General features: G+C 38.6%; 1 protein-coding gene across 9 annotated transcripts in view; it reads right to left on the bottom strand.

Moving 5' to 3' along the window:
- Lmbr1 (limb development membrane protein 1) overlaps positions 1-23,645 on the bottom strand; it is a 156,152-nt gene that overhangs the window by 15,459 nt on the left and 117,048 nt on the right. For 8 of the 9 annotated variants that reach the window (XM_052172947.1, XM_052172948.1, XM_052172952.1 and 5 more), the window contains 6 exons: positions 13,077-13,157; positions 10,967-11,043; positions 10,377-10,454; positions 6,237-6,310; positions 5,936-6,026; positions 4,617-4,683 (listed from right to left, as the gene is read on the bottom strand). In XM_052172947.1, coding sequence (XP_052028907.1) covers positions 4,617-4,683; positions 5,936-6,026; positions 6,237-6,310; positions 10,377-10,454; positions 10,967-11,043; positions 13,077-13,157 — 468 coding nt within the window. The remainder of the gene's footprint in view (positions 1-4,616; positions 4,684-5,935; positions 6,027-6,236; positions 6,311-10,376; positions 10,455-10,966; positions 11,044-13,076; positions 13,158-23,645) is intronic. The other variant, XM_052172951.1, reaches the window with a different exon arrangement.

The raw sequence follows: 23,645 nt of genomic DNA, 5'->3' as shown, positions 1-23,645 counted from the left end.
ATGGGAACATCTGCATCACAGCTCCCAACCAAGGTTCAGATCTCATCAAGAAATAGGGGGCAGAAAGGGAGCCAGACGTTGGGGAGCACTTGAATCAAACCATGTTTCTGAACACGACCTCACAGCGCTGTGGCTGCCTACACAAGCCCTACACAGTGGAGTCAGGCAGCGTTCCAGTACCGAGGGCTCGTGAGACCCACCCACCTTGATGGGAGGCCTTTGAAGCTGATGTCTTCCAGGGAGGGAGAACAGTTTTAGTGATATGAGCCTAGGTAGGCAGGGCCCAGGAGATGCTCCAGGATGCAGCCCAGACACTAACGAGTGTGTGGGCAATGCGAATAACATCAGCGGGCTTTGAAAAAGGACTCGAAGTTGAGAGGAGGCTGGGAGCTTTTAAAGAGAGGACTGGACTGGGATGAATATTGTATGTAAATTGTATGTAAACATGACACTCTCAAAAAATTAATGAAAATCATGTTTTAGATTTTTTTTTTAAGTCCTGGTCAGAAACCAGCCCAATCTCTTAATGCACTTCATAAATGTAATCTATTTATATATATATATATATATATATATATATATATATATATATATATATATATTTCATTTTTTTAATTTTTTTATTCGATATAATTTCAAATGATTTCCCGTTTTCTAGCCCCCCCACTCCCCGAAAGTTCCGTAAGCCCCCTTCTCTTCCCCTGTCCTCCCACCCACCCCTTCCCACTTCCCCGTTCTGGTTTTGCCGAATACTGCTTCACTGAGTCTTTCCAGAACCAGGGGTCACTCCTCCTTTCTTCTTGTACCTCATTTGATGTGTGGATTATGTTTTGGGTATTCCAGTTTTCTAGGTTAATATCCACTTATTAGTGAGTGCATACCATGATTCACCTTTTGAGTCTGGGTTACCTCACTTAGTATGATGTTCTCTAGCTCCATCCATTTGCCTAAGAATTTCATGAATTCATTGTTTCTAATGGCTGAATAGTACTCCATTGTGTAGATATTTCATTTTTAAAATATCCTATAACTGAGATGGCCTGTTCCCCTGTTGCAAAGCTGACTGCTGTATCCCACTGAGATACTCAGCTGAGTAGGTAAAGGCTTTCCACTACAGAGCTCTGACAACAGTACCTTCACTTCACATTTTAACGTGGACCCTGAAGGCTTCTTTTCACCAGATAATCCCAACTGGAATTCCTTTTATACAAACTAGAGCTTAGGCACCACATCAGCAAACTACATGTTGACTGGCTGCCCAGCACAGCGGGCCCCATGTACAGCACGGGAAAGCATGAGCAGGCCAGGGAGCCTGCACTAAGGAGCACCACCAGGGGCTCTTCTGACTGCATAGAATTCAGGAGAGTTTCAGCAATTCCTTATTCTTAGAAATCCTAACCAGATCTACAGATTTAGTGTTCAAACATAAGTTAATTAAAACATCTTGTTATCTTTTATAAAACTGAATATAATGATATTATACACATTTTTTCTGAAAAAAATTCAGTGTGGATTTTGAAACTACTTTTACATAGATACTATAATTACAATATATAAATTACACTTCTGCTTCACATCTACCACTGATAAGTACCTATGAAAATATTGTTTATTTCCACATTATAGCAAGAAACACCAGTCAAAGCATACAGTGAAGAATAATATTTAATCAAATACAAGCCTCTTCAAGAAATAGCAATTTCTAACAAAGTCCCCTATCAAGATGCAACAAAAGAGAATAATCTATCTCTCACCAAATGACAGATTACTGAACTCATAGGAGGAATAGATGGAAATACATAAACTATACAAGCTGATCTGAAAGGCTACTTTTGCTTTAGTATCATACTTTTGAAAGTCAGCATTTTGACCTTGTATAATTAGTTATAAAGTATAGAAATGGTTTCCAAGATAAAAATAATTTTAAAACATTAACTAGCAAGCATATTTCAAAGATGGTTGCCTGAACTTAAAGGAAAACCTCTCTGCGGCTTCAGATGAAGAGTAATGAAAAACAGCCTTGCTTATTTTCCCAGCCAAGCAGTGAACAGCACACTGTCATTATATGAGACGTTCTTCAAAACACAAGGCTGAGCATCTTCAGGGAACTGGCTAACTGCTCTTATTTCAACCTGTTGCAACCATCTCCTCTCGTCACACTCAGGGTGTATTAAATTAAACAGTGATCTATTACTAAAAGTAAGAGCATCTACTATGCCAAAATAGGGATTCTTTACAACCAAAGTCTGACCACACACCATAACAATGTGTCAGCTCACTGGAGGCATAGCAATGCTCTTACAGGTTTTAAAAGGCTGAATGCAAAAAATCTTACATTTGCTGCATACAATAAACTACATTCATTTCACTGACTTAAAATGCCTGCTCAAAATAACCCTCACAACTTCTTTGTAGCAAGTGATAAGCTTATTAAGTTATTTAGTGAACATTTTTCAATGAATTCATTCCCCCCATTCAAATGTAGTAAGCTATCTGAGGTATGCTTCAATGGGCATGTTAGTCACATTATGCACTTAAATCTTGAGCTATAGACTTCATAAACAATAGTGGTTGATGATTTTTTAAAGAAAACAGCTATAGGACATTTTCATTTTCTTAAACAACTGTATCATCAAATTCACTATGGTACTCTGGAATCAGTGTACTTTAAATTCATAACTGAAATTCTCCTCTTCAACAAACATCACTCAGATGCCAGATCTTATATTCTGTTCTGCTGTGTGCCCATTTCTCCTAATGACAGATGCTGCGGATTGATCTCACAGGAGTAAAAAAGATCAAGTTGAGGTCAATCTCCTTGTGAGAGCTGAGGAGAGAGAGAAATTTTCGCAGCTAGGGACGTGGTTAGTGCATCCTTTATTCTGTCCGCAAGCTTTTCAGCGGGTGCGGCCCAACGCCGCTCTTCAGCAGGGGCACACACATCTGTACCTCACCTTCTGAAAATCAAAGCCTCAGTCCTAAAGCGTTAGCAGATTACAAAGTAACTCTCTAGTTTGCATTTCCCATAATACTAAAATAAGGCTTTATCTCTAGTCTAGAACTTTGCTTTTTTAATACTGCAGAAAGCCTCCATGAATCTGTTTAACGTATTTACTCTTTTCATCTATTCAGTGCCACTGGGCATAACACGTACTGCAGTGCATGCCGCTGTCTTCCACGGCGCCACATGACTCACTGTACCGCAGCGCGCTCCACTAATCCTGTTTGGACAGCTGGGTCCAAGAGCTTCTCAGCTGCATTTTAATTGTTCCATCTTTTTTTTTTTCTTTTTATTTATCTCTATGGCAAACTACTCAGGAATTTAATTTGTCAGGCTTCAAAAAGTAAATTTTGCCATTAATTTGTTTTGTTTGTAGTAAGCTTATACTCAGCAGGTGATTTCTCCCACAAAATCGAAATACATTAATGATTATCAATTACTCTTAAATAACAAAGCACAATAAATAAGATTTTCAAAGGTTCAAAGTGGAAAGGTGGTTGATCACTATCAGTATCTGCTAGACTGTCCTAACATACAGCATTTAGCTCCAAATGGTGGCGCTTAAGTGCGTGTTTCATGTTTCAATATTAGCTCACCAAAAGCAGATGTGTCCTACCAATCAAACATGACAGAGACATACACACTAAATAAATAGCCAGTGGAAGAGAAGTTTCTTTTACACTTATACTTTAATTCTGCTATTTATTAAAGCATAGAAGACTACTACCAAGCTCCCGCGCTCTACACAGCGGCAACACTGATGGCATGAACCTTGAATCAGTGGTGAAGGCAGCTCTGGAGCACAGTAAGCCCCTGACCTTTACTGCCAATGATGCCAGGGACAGACCTCACAGATATCCTCTGCCTGCTCATTTCCTAGCCGCTAATTTACAAAGTTAAAACAGAAGTCTAGACAATTATATAGAACTGCCTAAAAGAAACATCTGCCTGAACTAATATTTAGCTAAGAAGACAGTCTAGAACAAGGTATTATAAAGGACAAATAACTTATGACTCAACTATTTCAGCAACAAAGTAGAATTCTCTTTTACTTTTAAAAGACAGTAAAACCTGCCTGTACATTGATAACTTAAGGAATGCTATGATTGGCAGGCAAGTAGAGATCACAGGACTAAAGCCTGTCCTTGGTTTGTGCTCCCAGGAACTGCACAACATCATGCTCATCTCTATTTTCATGAGCTCAGAGCAGCTTAAAACAAGTTTATAAATTTCTGTGTTTTAAAAGCACACATTAAACTATATATTTGGAAATATATTCATATATGAAAAATTGTTTTAACATTTTCTAGGCACTAAAGTGTTTTTTAAAGTCACAGTTTCCTCATTAGAAGATTCAAAAGCCCAACTTATAAAGTAAGAAAAAAAGTCTATTGTTTGGGAAAGGAATGTTTTAAGTGCTTAAAAAATAAACGGTCTTTGTTTCAGAAAAGCACTTGCTTTGGTATGGCCCTATGCACAAATGAAGTATAGAATAATATAATATTATATTTTAAAGGCAATTTTAAAAAAGATTTTACAAAGCCAAAGTTAAAGAGATTTAATAACACTATCAAAAAAAGCATGGACTTTTAATGAGCATTTCAGTCAAACTTACCCAATGTTCTTGACATCACAGGCAAAGCAGAGCTCAAGACTAAGATTGACACACAATTCCCAATGATCTGTGGAAAGAAAGGATAGTGTGCAGGGAAACAGCAGGAGGCAAAGAGCCTCACAGTACTCTTGGAAAGGCAATGCTGGACAGATACCCGGAGCACCTGGCAAGTTCTTAAAGACACTATCAGAGTAAAATTTAAACACGAGCTTTTCCATTTAAAGTTATATTTATGAAATTCCACAAAACACAGAGTATAAGTGCAAACATAAAGTCATAGAATACATACATCACATACATTTTATATTATTTTAATGTGGTTGGCAATGTGAAAGCTTTGCCTATGAAATTAAACAAAGAATACCTTTAGACTTCTGACTAAATCTTAAAGGCTGATTGCTGTCAAGTTCTTATATAACACCTACTCTGACCCATATAACCATTGTAAGCATTAATTCTGGGATTTGAAAACACTAGAAACAAAAACACCTATATCTAGTAATTCATTTGCAATGTGTCTTCTCCAATAAGAGGCACTGAAAACATCAATTAGTATTTATAACCACCTCAACTAGATACTGGCTACTTAGCTGACTTTAAGAAACCTGTAGTATGATACATTTGGGTGGATGGATAGATAGATTTTCCATGTAATAATACAGAGGGGGTTTATTTATTGCATGTGCGCGCACATACATACACACACACACACACAATTGTGGGCTGTAAATATAGACTATATAATAAAAATGGGATAGGCCAGCAGCTTTTAACCGTTCCTCTTAGGCAGCCTGTGAGATTATTTTACAGAGATCCACTTATTATGTAATATAACAGCCTTTACTGCTCTGGTGCCAGGGATACATTGCATAAAGTCAAATTAGCCTCACAGCACACTGTCTCTGAATGGAGCTCTTCTTCTCACTTTAATTATTCAGAATTGAAATACTTTGTCTCTACTACTTGTAGCAACTAAGCTCTTCAGATTTCAAACAAGCTCCTAAAGTACAGTTAGCACAGTCCAAGTTACTCAATATGTTTTCTTTAAGAAGAAAAAGGGTCCTTTCAGGAGACTTCCACAGCTAGTTAGCAAATGCTGTGGCTCTATGCATTTACAAGTGAATGGATGCAGTCCAAATTACACAGAGCACATCCTCTCCCACTCACTCTTTCAGCATTCTGAAAACCTTCTTTTGTGTATCTGCTACTTACAAATACCTATTAGCCCAGATGAGCTATTCGGGGTGCTTACTAACTAAAAAACACTTGTTTATCTTGGAAGCAAAAGAAAAGCCACAGCATCTAAGACTTTACCTTACCTTTGTCATAGTTGTGTCATCCTTCTTGGGTGTAAAGTTTCCAAAAAATCTGAGGCTATAGAAACCAACAACAGAAGACACCATGAGATAGCTGCGAGAGTGAAGGAAAACCTCTCCAAGAGAATGCACACTTCCCAAAATCTAAAGCCCACAGGAAAAGCAAAGCAAAGCAAACAGCCCTGAGGCTTCGGAGGACCCCCTTGTTTTTATTCTCAGACAAGTGTCTTAGCAAATTACTAATGTCCCAGAAACTACACAGAAAACTTGTTAACAGACATACATTCAGCTGAAGAAAGGATACAAAATAAGAATGATTTCAAGTGCAGCTCCCACAAAGCCAAAAGTGGAGAGAGAGGCGCTTCCTATGCCAGGGCCCTGCAAGGAAGACACTTCTCTGAATCCAGTAATGCCATTACACAAAACAATTGAATTAGGAATATTTAACACTTTAAGATAGCATTATTCCTCCAAAGGCTAACTGACTTCTTCACAGATTCAATGGCATGTTATTAATTTTAACAGGTTCAAAAATAACCTTGTTTGCCTCAAATGTACTTTTAAGTCATTTGCCAAAATCATATCATTATGATTACTGCTAAAAGAAATGGAAAGATCTGCTAGCTGAGAAAAATACCTTGAATGTTCTGAGGAGTTTTCTTTTTTTATGTTTTATTTTCCTTCTTTTTAAAACTTTTTTACTGATTATTTGTGAATTTCCCAGCATGCCTCTCTATCCCTCTCATCTTCCAAAACTCACCCAGAATTAAAAAAAAAAAAACAAAAAAACAACCTCACTATGGAAGTTGAGGTGTGCTACGGTGTGTCATGCACTGTATACCCTTTTGCCCAAAGAGCTTTCCATGCAAATGTTCATTGAAATGAGTCTTTGGTCTGGTCTGAGGTCTCTGCTTCTACTCCACCATCAATTCTGGGTCCTCACCAGGACGCTGCTCAGGTATCTTGCTGTTGTCCTGTGTCATGGAGATCCTGCAGCTTTGGTTCTGCAATACTAGCCCCTTCGCATGTTCCAGCAGTTCACAGACAAGGTAGATGCTGGGGTAGGCTAACTCAAAGCCCTAGATCTGGGCCTGGATGGTAGCTGAGCTGGTCAGCTTACAGATCTCAAGTACTGCCCAAGCAAGGAGCGGGGTCCACTTTCTTGAGTTCAGCAACTGGCAAGGGGGCGCGGCCAATTCACCTGCTCTCCTGCTCTCCTGCCTTCTAGGCCAGCTCTCACATGCTGCACAGCTAGGGGCAGGGCTAGCTCTCCCAAGATCATACCCTGGGGGACAGCTCACCTGTGTCCCCACCACCTACCTAGTTCTACTATGCTGCCCAGGTAAGGTGCTGCTCTCTGGGAGGTTTTTTTTTTAATAGAATAATATATAATCAATGCAGAAACAACATACAAAAATTATACTATAAACCTGGCCAAATTTAAGATATATTTACAAATAAAACAATGTATATCCAATTTCCGTTTCCCAAATTTTCCTTGATAATTCAATTACAAAAGTGTGACTAATAGCACTTTTTGTAAAAAAAAAAAAAAGTAATTTTAACAAAATAGAAAGTAATACATACTTCTTAATAAATACTATCCAAATCTCAAGACTTACCTTTACTTAGGCAAAACAGAACAAATAATGTTCAGATACTGATAACTGACAGCAAAGATTAGTCCACTAAAGAAGGAACAATATTTTCAAAGCTTACTGCTAGAGATTAAAGGATAATCTCTATATACATGTCACCATTCCCCTGGTTGTCTTAAATTACAACAGCAGAGATAAAACAACAAAACATAGTCAGCCTAATAAAATAGGAAACAATAGCTAATCTCACACACACTGTACACACTCTAATAAAATAGGAAACAATAGCTAATCTAACACACATTGTACACACTCTAATAAAATAGGAAACAATAGCTAATCTCACACACACTGTACACACTCTAATAAAATAGGAAACAATAGCTAATCTCACACACATTGTACACACTCTAATAAAATAGGAAACAATAGCTAATCTCACACACATTGTACACACTCTAATAAAATAGGAAACAATAGCTAATCTCACACACATTGTACACACTCTAATAAAATAGGAAACAATAGCTAATCTCACACACATTGTACACACTCTAATAAAATAGGAAACAATAGCTAATCTCACACACATTGTACACACTCTAATAAAATAGGAAACAATTGCTAATATCACACACATTGTACACACTCTAATAAAATAGGAAACAATAGCTAATCTCACACACATTGTACGCACTCTAATAAAATAGGAAACAATAGCTAATGTCACACACATTGTACACACTGTAATAAAATAGGAAACAATAGCTAATGTCACACACATTGTACACACTGTAATAAAATAGGAACCAAAAGCTGATGTCACACACATTTTACATACTGTAATTGACATAAAGGAGTAAGAGTAACCCATGGTATCTCCAGGCATGAATAAAGTGAGGCCTGGGACTTGCCAACCTTTGCCACTTAAGAGAATATGGACAGTACATAAGTGTAACTGGTCAGGTTTTAAATTAAATTTAGTTTAATCCCAAATTAGCACCGTTTTTGAAGGGGCTGAGCCTCCCTCCCTCCCTCTATAGGCAGGACCCAGAAGCAGTGAGGCATAGTTCAAGAGCAGTGCACCACACCGTCACGATCCAGCATGCCTACCACTCCTCTCAACAAGTGGAAGCTAAGCTTTCATAAATTTTATATTAAATAATTTCATCCACTTTTCTTTCATTAACCTGCCTTTTGCTACTAGGGCTTACATCATGAACCCTGTGCTGGGTAAGAAAAAGATCCTACAAAGTGACATATAATCCTGTCCCAAAACATATGTTTACTCGTTTCCTCCCTACAAAAGGATACTGGCAAGACAGAAAAAAAAAACTGTTCTGGAATATTCACTGTCCCAAAAGCAATGAGAGGAGGATTAAGAAGGGCTCACATATTTAGACAAGCATGCAGAGAGCCTGGAAATACAAGTCACCGTAGTGTGCACTAAGGGATGGCACAGAATGCACCCTGCTCTTCTGTGTGTTACAGCGGAGTGAGAGTCAGCGTGAGTCACAGGAGCAGCTTCTGGATCTTGGACCAAAATAAAAGAAAAAGGCAAAGGCAGGACTGCAGAAGCAGCAGCATCCTGTGCACAAGGGCTCCAGGGAGAGCAGAGGGAAATGAGATGAGAAAGGGAGGAGCTCTCACACATGCTGCTGCTTAGGAAAGTCACCAAAAAATGGCTGAAGAAACTTAAAGCAGGGTATCTTCATCTCAGGTGGAAGGAAAGAAATTAAGGCAGAGCCTGGCACCATCTGTCTTAGAGAGAAACAAGACAGAGTAAGTCAGAAGGGTTTTAATGTCACTACTAAGAAGATTGGAAAGCCACTAAGTTTGGTGGCCCAGACCCCTATCCCTGGTACTTAGGAGGTAGGAGCAGGATGACCAGAAGTTCATAGTCATCCTTGGGTCCATAAGGAGTCTGAGGCCAGGCTGAGTGACATATAATCCTGTCCCAAAATATATGTTTACCACATGCGAGTAAGTGCATGTATGTGTGTGTGCCTGTGCACCAACAGCAGAAGAGGGATGTTACCAAACTTTATAAGCACTTACAAAGTGTTGCAAGGTAAATATGGTGGCACAGGCATGTAAACTCAGCACTTAGGAGGCTGAGGCAAGAGCACTGAAAAAGACAAGACTGTATGTCAAGTATAAGTATTTAATGATAAACATCTTCCTAACAGAATATATAGTTAAACTAGGGTAACTGCCAGACTCTACTAATATCCTCAATATACATGTAGCCCAGGCTGATCTTGAACTCAAACTCACAACACAGTCTCTTAGGTGCTAGGATGTATGCATGTGCCATGACCAGTGGAATCATCAATCTTTAAACCAGATAGAAGTTAACTCATAAAAAAAGTTTATCTAGACTATCCTCTAATAACTACACAGTTTAAGTGCATTTTAAATGTGATACTTCTGACACACAATTCCCTTTACTTTTCCAACATAAAAGTTTGTAAAGTCTAGCTGATCTACCCTTTATATATAACTATTTTCAAGTATGCATTTTCTTTAAAGAATTACAAATAAAAATTTCAGTAAAAATCAACATCAAGTCTGACACAGAAGTCTATAAATATATATACTTGAAAGAAATGTCCTAGAAACAAAAGCGCACACACATACACACACACACACACAGATCATATACATAAGATATATACATGCATATATATGTGTATATATATATATATATATATATATATTCTTATGAATATGTTTGTAAAAGCTTTTTATTCAGAGAAATGCATAGGGCTTGAAATGTTTCCACAAGCTTACACAAAATATTTAGACACACATCTAGAAAAACTTTTGAATGCATTTAACGTTACCCTTGTTCCCTTTGGCATTGCAGTCTCATCAACCAGCAGGCAAAGAATATTACACGCCACCAGGAGGACTGAAATGGACTGCAACAGAAAGGGTCCTGTCAGGTCTCAGTTGCAAACACTCCTTTTGACAATACATATGACATGTGTCTTGCAGAGTACTATACAGTACACATAAGAACTCCAAGACAAATGCCAAGCATTCTGTGAACTAGAATCCCAAGGCTCTTGCTAGAAGAACAATATGGATGTGCTTGCTGTGTGGACTTCTCTGTGAGAGCCACGGGCGAGCTCTACCCTAGCTCATCTTAGACAGGAACGCCGCTCCTGAAGACCTTGGAGCAGCAGCCCTGCTTTGTGTTTCCTCAAGTAAAATGTGAAGTTCCTGCTGCACGAGAAAGTTAAACCCTGACGACTTAGGACGATCTATCTAATTGTCATTCATTTCCATTTTTGCTCTGCTGAATTTTTACAAATTGAGATACAGACAGATTTTGATTCTGTTAACAAAAACACAATTTCCTGGAAACAGCTTGGCTAAGGGAAACACAAAAGACAATACACTGTACTCAAGCTCGCAAATAGCTTCTTACTGTTTCAATCAGAAGTAGAATCATAACAGCAGGATACACCAAATTTCTCTCCCATGCTGAAGCCTTTTTTCGCCTTTCTATTAGAAAGAAAAAGAATAAAATAAAAATTTCAGCAATTCCCATAAATCCTTTCCAGGTTCATATTTTCATATATCTCGTTATATTTCAACCAGTAAACATTATTTTTTGCTTTCTGAAAAATGCAGATTATAAGATAAACTGTTTTTAGGTATCTTCCACAAACTATAAAAATCCATTTAAAATCAGCTTACTACAATAAAAGCTCAAGCCCATAAGGCTTAAATTTCAGCTTGGTAGAGACAATTTTGCTTTTAAAGGAATATATCATTAATAAATAGCTCACTTTTAAGATAAGTATGTACACTTGATACACACATATATACTGATATAGGCAGATATTTGAGTAGATAAAGGAGTGTGAATAATAATTCCTTCTAGTTTCAGGTCCCAAGACTGAATGAACACTTTGTTTTCCAAAACTATAAAGGAACTTTACCTTCTAGCTAAAACAAACTTAGTACCACACCCTCCCTATGCTATGAATGCCGGGGAAGAAAAATTATACTTCAAAACAGTCTCCAGGTGTATTACAGCAACAAGATAAGGAAAGCAATAGATAAGGAAAGGCTGACATTGTGTGATGTGACGGAGGTGAACCCTTCCTGTGAGCATCCTTTCCTAGCAAAGCATTTTTCAATATGGAGTTGGCATGGGCTCCAGAGTCTGAGAAATCAAGTGGAAGTCAATTGGCAATGGCAAGGGCCAGGGGTGACTGAGCAGTAAGAACACCCGCTCCTCACCCAGAGGACTTGGATTTAGTTGCTAACACCTATATTGTGTGGATATTGTGTGGCTCACAACTACCTGTAACCCCAGCTCCCAGGGTTCTGAGGGTACCTGCATACATGTGTCACACATACAGTCAAGGAGATATGCATACACACATACACAAACATACACAAGCACAGGATGTTTTCCCTTTATTATTCTAAAAGAGGCAAAAACAGCAATGCTGAGGCAAAACTCCCAGGAAACCCAACATCAGCAAGGAGATAAACCACAGAGCTTGGAGCTATCAATGCAGCTAGAAATTGAGAGTGCAAAATCTCAGAAATAAACAGATAACAAAGTAGGCCTGCTATGTTTATTCCTTCCTCCTTAAAACCTCAGTAATAGAAAAGCTACGAAAAGGAATGGAGATGTAGCTGAGAGGCTAGGAGTTCAGCAACGCTGCCAGGATCAACCAAGAGTTCATTAGGAAGCAGTCAAAACATCCAGGCCCAATGAAAAGTATAATTCTTACATCCGTGAAACGTGATGAACTAAAGACCAAGGAAAGCACATTAAGGCATGTCATAAGCAAACTACCTTATATCAGTGGTAAAAAAAAAAAATCTTAAAAGCACATTTTTTAAAATCACATCAACAGTGGAGTCCTTTACATATTTTTTTCCTCTAAAACAATGTAAGTGGGGCCAACAAGACGACTCAGTGTGACTAGGGGTTCCTGCCACCAGCCTGACAACTTCTGTCCAGTCCCAGAAGTCCACATGATGTGAGGAAAGAGCCTTTCCTGGAGGTTGTTCTCTGACCTTCAGGCCCACTGTGCATGTGGCATGTGTGCACCCACAAACAGGAAGAATCCTCTCCAGTCAAGAGCCAGAAACACACCATCTTCAAATATTAGTGTGTTTGAAAAGTAACTTGAGGGGCTGGAGGGATGGCTCGGGACATAGAGCATTTGCTCCTCTTGCAGAAGAGCCAGGCTCACTCCCCACATCCTACAAGGTGGTTCACCACCATTGGGAACTCCAGTTCTAGGGAATACCTGGACATTCACGCACATTAAAAAAAAAAAACCTTTAAAGTAATTTCAGAAATATATATACCCTCTCTAAAAAAAAAAAAAAACCTTTAAAGTAATTTCAGAAATATATATACCCTCTCCCAAAAGAAAGACAAGTCACATTAAAGACAAGACACATTAAATTTTTAACACAAAGTTTTCATTAATTTTCAAATATTTTAAGACTATTTTACAAACTTAATAACTAACTAAAACCAATAAACCAAGAAACAAGTACAATACCTAATTTTGTCTTAAGGGTCTTTACATTCTCAAGTTCTTGCTCCAATTCCGTTACGTTGTATCCCACCGATGAAGATAGCCCTATTAAAGCAAAAGCATCCTTAAGTGCAGCAGTGGAAAGCTTGGAGAACAGGCAGAGCACTAGTTACAATACACAACATTTGGTACTCACAGAGAGCTGGAGGAACAGACACTGTTGTGAGTCATGTCGAAACTCACTACTTAGAGCAGTAGTTCTCAACCTGTGGGTCACAACCCCACTGAGGATTAAATGACTCTTTCATAGGGGCTGCATATCAGGTACCTTGTATATCAGATATTTACATTGCAATTCATGATGACAGTTAAATTACAGTTATGAAATGGTTGGGGGTCACTGCACCACAAGCAAGTGTATTAAACGGTGTCAGTATTAGGAAGGTTAAGGACCTAGAGCATCTAGAGCATCTGTGCTCATGACTGAAAAATATGTGTCTTAGGAAAAATGTCTTCCTTTACTTGCTCTATTATATTACTCTTTTTTTCATGTGCTTACCATACCAAGTACAAGGAATCAAGACCTTCTACTCTCCATTTTGCCTCCTTAGGATGACAATTATCACCAATGTGGTTGGTGCTTCCATAGCTTTCTTCACATTCATATTTGACTTCTGTCTCAAAGATGGGTTTTCTATCTTATGCAAATTCTTATACAAATATCAAGCCAGACACATTAGTTGACTATTTGCTGCTGCCCATCAATAAATACTTCCTAGTAACAAACCACAGTCTGGATTGTTACAAGCTAATTCAGCATTATTACTTCATCTGTCAATATTCCATTGAACACTAACATATCCAATTCATTTGCTTCTATTATTTCTGTGAAACAGATTTCTAAATGTCAGAATAGTAGGGGCCATTACAGGCTTAGGAACTTTCTAAAGTTTACATTCCCCCAAATGTTTTTATGTACCATAATAATTCAAATTATAATGAGTCTGACTAATATATATATATATATATATATATATATATATATATATATATATATATATATATATCATCATCATCATCATCTTTAGCACTGGGTGTAGCTAACTGTTGAATTGTTGTCAAAGTGATGAGCTACTTAAATATACATTTTCCTAAATGCAACAGATCACATTTCCTGCATCTCATGTGTATTTCTTCTATTCCTACTTTCTGTTTGCTTCTGCAATGGTCTATTTACAGTATCTTCCTCATCTTTCTGCTTGATCTCTTAAATTCTGAAACAGATAAACTGAAATCCTTGGATACAAACATGCCAGATTAGGACTCCTCCACTGTTAAGGGATAGTTTTCATTATGGATATGTATTTGGCTGCTCAAGGTCTCCCTTATTATAACAGTCTCTAAGACTGTTATGCATAAGTGATGTACAACATACATGTCATCATTTCATAATGACCATTTTCTTAAATTATGTTTTGAGAACTTTTACATTTTTATTCATTTTTGGGTTTTGCTTACAACAAATTGCATGTGTTTCACTGAAATCATCATGTAGCTAAATCTTATTTCAAGTTTGATATCTATTAGTTAATTCTATTCTCTATCAGAATTCATTGGTGATACCCAAATACCACCGGGAGAGAACAGGTCTCCCAGAAGTGTGGACACACCTGTGAGCACAGGTTAGACCACCACTTCTACTCAGAGAGACTTCTACTCAGAGAAAACCTCAGGGCACAGGAAATGAGGAGCAGCCTGGAATAGGATCCTTCCGGTTTCTGTCTGCGCTCGGAGCTGATCCTGTGCCACAGTGCTCCGTACCCAAATATCACAGGGAGAGAGCTGGTCTCCCAGGAGTGCAGACACACCTGTGAGCACTGGTAAGATCACCACTTATGCTCAAATTCCTGAACTAAGAGGGACCCGCCCAGAGTCAACAGGACATAGGAATCAAGGAACAGCTGGGAATAGGATCTTTCTGTTTTCCATCTGCACCCCAGAGCTGACCCTGCGCCACAGCTCTCCATACTCAAATTCAACCCGAGGAGAGGTGGTCTCTCAGGGATGCTGACACACAGCCTTGCAGGCGGGACAAGCCACAGTCAGAGACTGCGGACCAGCTAGCGCCACAGATAACAAGATGGTAAAAGACAAGGGCAAGAACATAAGCAACAGAAAGCAAGGATACTTGGCATCAAAAGAACCCAGTTCTCCCACCACAGCGAGCGCTGAATACCCCAACACACGAGAAAAGCAAGACTCTGATTTAAAATTACATCTCATGATGATGACAGAGGACTTTTAAAGGACATAAATACTTCTTTAAAGAAATACAGGAGAACATGGGTAAATAGTTAGAAACCATTAAAGAGGAAACATGAAAATCCCTCTAAGAATTATAGAAAAACACAAGCAAACAGGTGAAGGAATTGAACAAAACCATCCAGGATCTAAAACTGGAAATAGAAACAATAAGGAAATCACAAAAGGAGACAACCCTAGAGTTAGAAAACCGAGAAAAAAGATCAGGAGGCATAGATGCAAGCAAGCATCACCAACAAAATACAAGAAATAGAAGACAGAATCTCAGATGCAAAAGATACCATAGAAAACATTGACACAACAGTCAAAGAAAATGCTAAATGCAAAAAGCTCCTAACCCAAAACATCTAGGAAATCCAGGACACAATGAGAAGACCAAACCTAAGAATAATAGGCATAGAAGAGAGTGAAGATTCCCAACATAAAGGGCTGATAAAAATCTTCAACAAAATTATAGAAGAAAACTTCCCTTATCTAAAAAAAGAAATGCCCATAAACATACAAGAGGCCTACAGAATTCCAATGAGATTGGACCAGAAAATATAACCTCCTGTCATATAATAATCAAAAAAACCAAATGCAATAAACAAAGAAAGAATATTAAAAGCTGTAAAGGAAAAAGGTCAAGTAACATATAAAGACAAACCTTTCAGAATTACACCATACTTCTCATCAGAGACTATGAAAACTAGAAGATCCTGGGCATATGTTATACAGACCCTAAGAGAACACAAATGCCAGCCCAGGCTACTATGATAAACTCTCAATCACCATACATGGAGAAACCAAGATATTCCATGACAAAAACAAATTTACATAATATCTTTCCACAAACTCAGCACTACAAAGGATAATAAATGGAAAATGCCAACACAAAGAGGGAACCTGCACCCTAGAAAAAGCAAGAAAGTAATCTTCTTTCAACAAACGCAAAAGAAGATAGCCATACAAACATAAAAATAACATCAAAAATAACAGAAAGCAACAACCACTATTCCTTAATATCTCTTAACATCAATGGACTCAATTCCCCAATAAAAAGATATAGACTACCAGACTGGATACATAAATAGGACCCAGTATTTTGCTGCATACAGGAAATGCACCTCAGTGACAAAGAAAAACACTACTTCAGAGTAAAGGGATGGAAAACAATTTTCCAAGCAAATGGTCCCAAGAAACAAGCTGGAGTAGCCATTTTAATATGGAATAAAATCAACTTTCAACCAAGAGTTATCAAAAAGGATAAGGAAGGACACTTCATAGTCATCAAAGGAAAAATCTACCAAGAAGAACTCTCTCAATTCTGAACAGCTATGCTCCAAATGCAAGGGCACCCACATTCATAAAAGAAACTTTACTAAAGCTCAAAGTACACATTGTACCTCACACAATAATAGTGGGAGATTTCAACACCCCACTCTCATCAAAGGACAGATCATGGAAACACAAGCTAAACAGAGACACACTGAAACTAACAGAAGTTATGAACCAAATGAATTCAACAGATATCTATAAGATATTTCATTCTAACATAAAAGATATACCTTTGTCTCAGCACCTCATGGTATCTTCTCCAAAACTGATCATGTAATCAGTCACAAAATAGGCCTCAACAGATACAAGATTTAAATAATCCCATGCATCCTATCAGATCACCATGGACTAAGGCAGGTTTCAATAGCAACAAAAACAACAGAAAGCTCACATACACATGGAAACTGAACGACACCCTACTCAATGATAACTTAGTCAAGAAGAAATAAAGAAGTTAAAGACTTCTTTTTAGAATTTAATGAAAATGAAGGCACAACATACCCAAACTTATGGGACACATTGAAAGTGCTAAGAGGAAAACTCATCTCTTAGTGCCTCCAAAAAGACACTGGAGAGAGCATACACTAGCAGCTTAACAGCACACCTGAAAGCTCTAGAACAGAAAGAAGCAAATACACACAAGAGAAATAGCAGGAGATAGAACAGTTTCTGCCTAATCAGGTACGTGTCACAATTTCCTTTCATAGAGGACTTCATAAAGAGATTTTTTTTTTCTACTTATATCATGTTTATTGTTCCAAACAGATTTTAAAAACTGGTTGAGTGTATATTACTTTTAGCTTCAGAAGACATGTGTATTTAAGAGGCACTATTATAAGTATATGTATATTTTTAAATAAATTTTATTAGTTTAATTAAAAAAAAGAATTCATTGGTGATAAGCAAGTAAACCCGACTCCAGAGGTAAAAAAGCAAGCAATTCACTGGACAGGCCAGCAGGAAACTTTCCAGTGAAGGTAAGTCCTAGACCCATGCATATACAACCAAAACTTGTATAAGACAATGTAGGTCTTATATGCATTTGTGCATATGTGTGTATTTACATGTAACAATAATAATTAAAGAGATCATGAATTTGGCAGGGCAGAGGAGTTAGAGAGGAGATAGAAAGAGGCAATGATACAGATACAACGATCGTCTGAAATTCTCAAAAAAAAAAAAAAAACTATTAGTAAAAGCAGCACACATACAAGCAAGTAGAAAAATCGGCCATCTGGAAGCCCCAGTGTCAGCAACTCTGTGCCAGCAATATGAGGAGCAGAGAACGCCCTAAATGAGTGAAGTCTTGCGTACCTGCATGTTTTTTTATTTAGCCACGGCTATGTCAAGAGCCACAACGCCTCAGCCCCATTGATGATCAAGTAGGCTTTATCCCGGGAATGCAGGGTTGGTTCAATATACGGAAATCCATCAATACAATCCACTACATAAACAAACTCAAAGAACAAAACCACATGGTCATTTCATTGGATGCTGAAAAAGCATTTGACAAAATTCAGCATCCTTTCATGCTTAAAGTCTTGGAGAGAACAGGAATTCAAGGCCCATACCTAAACATAGTAAAAGCAATATACAGCAAACCGGTAGCCAGCATCAACCTAAATGGAGAGAAACTTGAAGCAATCCCACTGAAATCAGGGACCAGACAAGGCTGCCCCCTTTCTCCTTATCTTTTCAATATTGTACTTGAGGTACTAGCTCAGGCAATTCGACAACATAAGGAGGTCAAAGGGATACAAATTGGAAAGGAAGAAGTCAAACTATCATTATTTGCAGACGACATGATCGTCTACCTAAGTGACCCAAAGAACTCCACTAGAGAGCTCCTACAGCTGATAAACAACTTCAGCAAAGTGGCAGGTTATAAAATCAACTCAAGCAAATCAGTGGCCTTCCTATACTCAAAGGATAAGCAGGCTGAGAAAGAAATTAGGGAAATGACCCCCTTCACAATAGCCACAAACAGTATAAAGTATCTTGGGGTGACTCTTACCAAACATGTGAAAGATCTGTATGACAAGAACTTCAAGACTCTGAAGAAGGAAATGGAAGAAGACCTCAAAAAATGGGACAACCTCCCATGCTCATGGATCGGTAGAATCAATATAGTTAAAATGGCCATTTTACCTAAAGCACTATACAGATTCAATGCAATACCCATCAAAATCCCAACTCAATTCTTCACAGAGTTAGAAAGAGCAATTATCAAATTCATCTGGAACAACAAAAAACCCAGGATAGCTAAAACTATTCTCAGCAACAAAAGAAAATCTGGGGGAATCAGTATCCCTGACCTCAAGCAATACTACAGAGCAATAGTGTTAAAAACTGCATGGTATTGGTACAGTGACAGGCAGGAGGATCAATGGAACAGGATTGAAGATCCAGAAATGAACCCACACACCTATGGCCACTTGATCCTCGACAAAGAGGCTGAAAACATCCAATGGAAAAAAGATAGCCTTTTCAACAAATGGTGCTGGTTCAACTGGAGGTCAGCATGCAGAAGAATGCGAATTGATCCATCCTTGTCTCCTTGTACTAAGCTCAAATCCAAATGGATCAAGGACCTCCACATAAAGCCAGACACTCTGAAGCTAATAGAAAAGAAACTGGGGAAGACCCTTGAGGACATCGGTACAGGGAGAAAGTTTCTGAACAGAACACCAATAGCGTATGCTCTAAGATCAAGAATTGACAAATGGGACCTCATAAGGTTACAGAGTTTCTGTAAGGCAAAGGACACCATCAAGAGGACAGATCAGCAACCAACAAATTGGGAAAAGATCTTCACCAATCCTACATCAGATAGAGGGCTAATATCCAATATATATAAAGAACTCAAGAAGTTAGACTCCAGAAAACCAAACAACCCTATTAAAAAATGGGGTACAGAGTTAAACAAAGAATTCTCACCTGAAGAACTTCGGATGGCGGAGAAGCATCTTAAAAAATGCTCAACTTCATTAGTCATTAGGGAAATGCAAATCAAAACAACCCTAAGATTTCATCTTACACCAGTCAGAATGGCTAAGATTAAAAATTCAGGAGACAGCAGGTGTTGGAGAGGGTGTGGAGAAAGAGGAACACTCCTCCACTGCTGGTGGGGTTGCAAATTGGTACAACCACTCTGGAAATCAGTCTGGCGGTTCCTCCGAAAACTGGGCACCTCACTTCCAGAAGATCCTGCTATACCACTCCTGGGCATATACCCAGAAGACTCCCCACCATGTAATAAGGATACATGTTCTACTATGTTCATAGCAGCCCTATTTATAATTGCCAGATGCTGGAAAGAACCCAGGTATCCCTCAACAGAAGAGTGGATGCAAAAAAAAAAACAGTACAATGGAGTACTATTCAGCCATTAGAAACAATGAATTCATGAAATTCTTAGGCAAATACTAAGTGAGGTAACCCAGACTCAAAAGGTGAATCATGGTATGCACTCACTAATAAGTGGATATTAACCTAGAAAACTAGAATACCCAAAACATAATCCACACATCAAATGAGGTACAAGAAGAAAGGAGGAGTGGCCCCTGGTTCTGGAAAGACTCAGTGAAACAGTATTCGGCAAAACCAGAACGGGGAAGTGGGAAGGGGTGGGTGGGAGGACAGGGGAAGAGAAGGGGGCTTACGGGACTTTCGGGGAGTGGGGGGGCTAGAAAAGGGAAATCATTTGAAATGTAAATAAATTATATCAAAAAAAAAAAGAAAAGAAAAACAAATGGCAAGGCCTTCTTTCCTGGTCTAAGTGCAACTGCTGATTGTGAGTGCACAAATGTCAACCTTAGCTTTCTTCCCAGGGTTATGTATGGCCTGAAGACTGCTCACCTACAGAGATCGATCCTACTCAGATCAATTTAAACCTACCTCTTTATTCAGCTATCTATAATAACCTTGCCTCCCTATGCAAAACATTACACTACTTTTGCTTTGGTTTTCCCATCAGAGAGCCCAATCCAACCGAATCCAACTTCTTTCTGTATCTGTCTTTTCTCCATTGAGACTTAGAAATAATGGGTGAGGATGACAAGAAAGTGGAGCAGAAGAGGTAAGAATGAAGGGGCACAGAACCTTACAAAAGTCTGTCTCTGAAGCCTTGGTGAGCACAGCACAGCAGGAAGAGGTCAACCCATCATCAGGGCCTTTAAGTCACTAGACTCAGAAGGAAAGCTTGGGAGTTCTCCCTAATTCAGCTAGGAGAGGAAAGAGGCAAAGTTTTGGCTTTATCAGAGAAAAAACAAGGAGGACCTAGAATAAGATGTGCTAAGTAGCCTACCCTCATTCATTCTGTCTTTACAGACAATTTACACTATTTATATTCAGTAAATTATAGTACCTGCATTCAGAATAACTCAGAACACCAACTTTCTACACTATTTGTCTTAGTTTTCAGTGATTTTTAAGTCTTACCCTTCTCAGAATGAAGTGAGCACAAGCTTAATGTCCCGGCCTTGGACTTGTTTCAGTGCCTGCTTCTCCCTGATACCACCTCACCACAAGGGGCTTTACAGATTCCTCACACCTCAAGGTGTCCAGGAAGCAGAGAGAGGGGAAGGGACTACAGACAGGATACCCTTCCAGGACATGCCTCAGCTTCTGGCTGCTAAGATGCACCTTCTAACGTAGTGGTTCTCAACCTTTGGGTCCCAACCCACAGTCAAATGACCCTTTCACAGAGGTCACCTAACATCATCAGAAAACATATTTACATTATAATTCATAACAGTAGCAAAATTAGAGTTATGAAGTAAGAACTGAAATAATTTTATTTCACCCCAACATGAAGAACTATATTAAAGCATCACAGCATTAGGAAGGTTGTGCAAAACAGAACCACAAATTGGAGATAAGCCTTTAAGCCTACAGCTGCAGCACTGCTTTTACAAAGTCTGCAGCAACTCTCAGTCTTACCCCAGAAATGTCTGCTGGTCAACGCCAGTGTAAAGTGTACAGGATCTTTGTTCCCAGTGTTCTTACTGTAAATACATGTCTGTGCAGTGACATATCCACTGGGCACAGAAGAACATTTTCAAGCCCCAAATTCATATATCAGATCAGAGTAATTTCTTGATTCTTTTTTTTTTCACCATATTCTCTCTCTTAATCCTGTTTGGAAGAGGCTGGTTCTACTGATCTGGAACATTCTTACCTCATATACTTTACTTATTCCTATCATTCTGGCTTATTTTCTGAATTCTAAATTTCAAGAACTCGTTCTGTTAACTGGATGTACCAGATGATGGAGCCTTGGCCTTTCACAAAATGTGGCCTTCTTCTTGTCCACACAGGGCATGAAGGGTGGTTCATCTTTAGCCAATCTTCCACGTAGCCCACATCCACATGCCCACATCCGCTTCTGTTCACACGAGAGGCTTTCTTCAGTCACCAGAGTTTTGATTGTGTTCTTGTGTTTTAAGAATGAAGCCATGTGGAATAAATGCCAACTTGAACTTCAGATTTCTGGGGGATTTTAACAAGATGAGCTTCACTCCTAACAATATAGAGATTTCCTATTGCTAGAGCTGCAGAGCTTTCTTCTTTGGCTGGGCAAGCTCCTGAAAAAAAAACCCTCCCGACTTCCTTCTCAAATTAAAGTTCAGCTATGCAAATGGAGAATGACGGAATCTATATATTTTGTCTGCAAGCACTCCTATCCTACCAGGCCAGAGAACCTGTTTTACACAGTAATTTTTACTCTTCTTCTAAGATGGACAAGAGGAAAGTGCCTGGTACCTTGGATAGAAGCAAAGAATGTAGCAATTAAGCCACTTCATGACAGCTTTTTAACAAGCCCTCCCTTTCTTAGTTCATGCTACCATATCTGGTGGTATCCCTTCATGACGTCGGGGAATTGCAAAGTATAAATCAAGCATAGATGAGTTAGGAAAAGACTCCTTTTGCTCTGTTAAACTGGCTAATTCCAACATTTTCTTGTCTGCTAAATTCTAAGTTATTATTGTGGTTTTCCCTTGGAATTTCAGGACCCCCTAGGTTTATGATTCTGTCTGTTCTCACCCATGGGATGGCATGTACTTATCAGGATGCTTTCCACTATGTCACAAAATCAAAGTAGCTTAAAAAATAAAGAAATAGTTTCAAATACTTAGAAGTTAGAAGCCAGAGCCAGAGTAAGATTCCATGTGGTTTCCCAGCAGCTCAACAGTGACATCAAGGGACTAAACTGTGCCTCCCACATACTAGATCAATGTGTAAGGACTGGTGCTTTCCCTCTATGCAGGGCAAATGTGTGGACTGTTTATTTACCTTGATTTCTTCTTTTCCTTCTTTCCTCAGCTACATGGAATTTTGGTAATTCTTTCCCCAATTCATTAGGTATTCCAGTGCTTACCAGTACACTTGTGCTGAGTCAGAGTTTTCCCTGTAATAAACATCCTTAGCCTACAGTCTGCTTTTCTGTACAGCATTCTGTGTCATGGTAAAACTCACAACAACATTAGCTAACCATTTCCTCACTGCTCCTCACTCCTTCTTCCAAATCCTCATCTTGCTAAAGTATTATTTCAAGACTAATGTTACATTTTTCCTTCTGTGCAGTTGTTAGACTAATCTCTGGTATCAATGCAGAGATGTAAAAGGAATTCGCCAATACTGCTTTTTTTTGAGGGGGGAGGCCTAATCAATAAGTAACATCTTAGAAAAGGTGTAACTCTTCACAACTACAAGCTGCAGATGGTAAGTTTGTCACTGAATTTTTTAAAAAATATTTTTATTAAAAATAATTTTTCATACAATATATTCTGATCACAATTTCCTCTACCCTAACTCCTCCCAGATCCTTCCCACTTCCCTTACCATCCCAACTCTATACTTTCTTTCCTTTCGTTTTATCTCTCTTCAGAAAACAGGCAACTAAAACAGAATTTTTTAAAAGAACACAAGAAACATACACACAAACAAAACCCA

This window comes from Apodemus sylvaticus, chromosome 2, assembly GCF_947179515.1.
Source record: "Apodemus sylvaticus chromosome 2, mApoSyl1.1, whole genome shotgun sequence".
NCBI classification, from domain to species: Eukaryota; Metazoa; Chordata; class Mammalia; order Rodentia; family Muridae; genus Apodemus; species Apodemus sylvaticus.
This window is presented reverse-complemented; position numbering and strand designations above follow the sequence as displayed.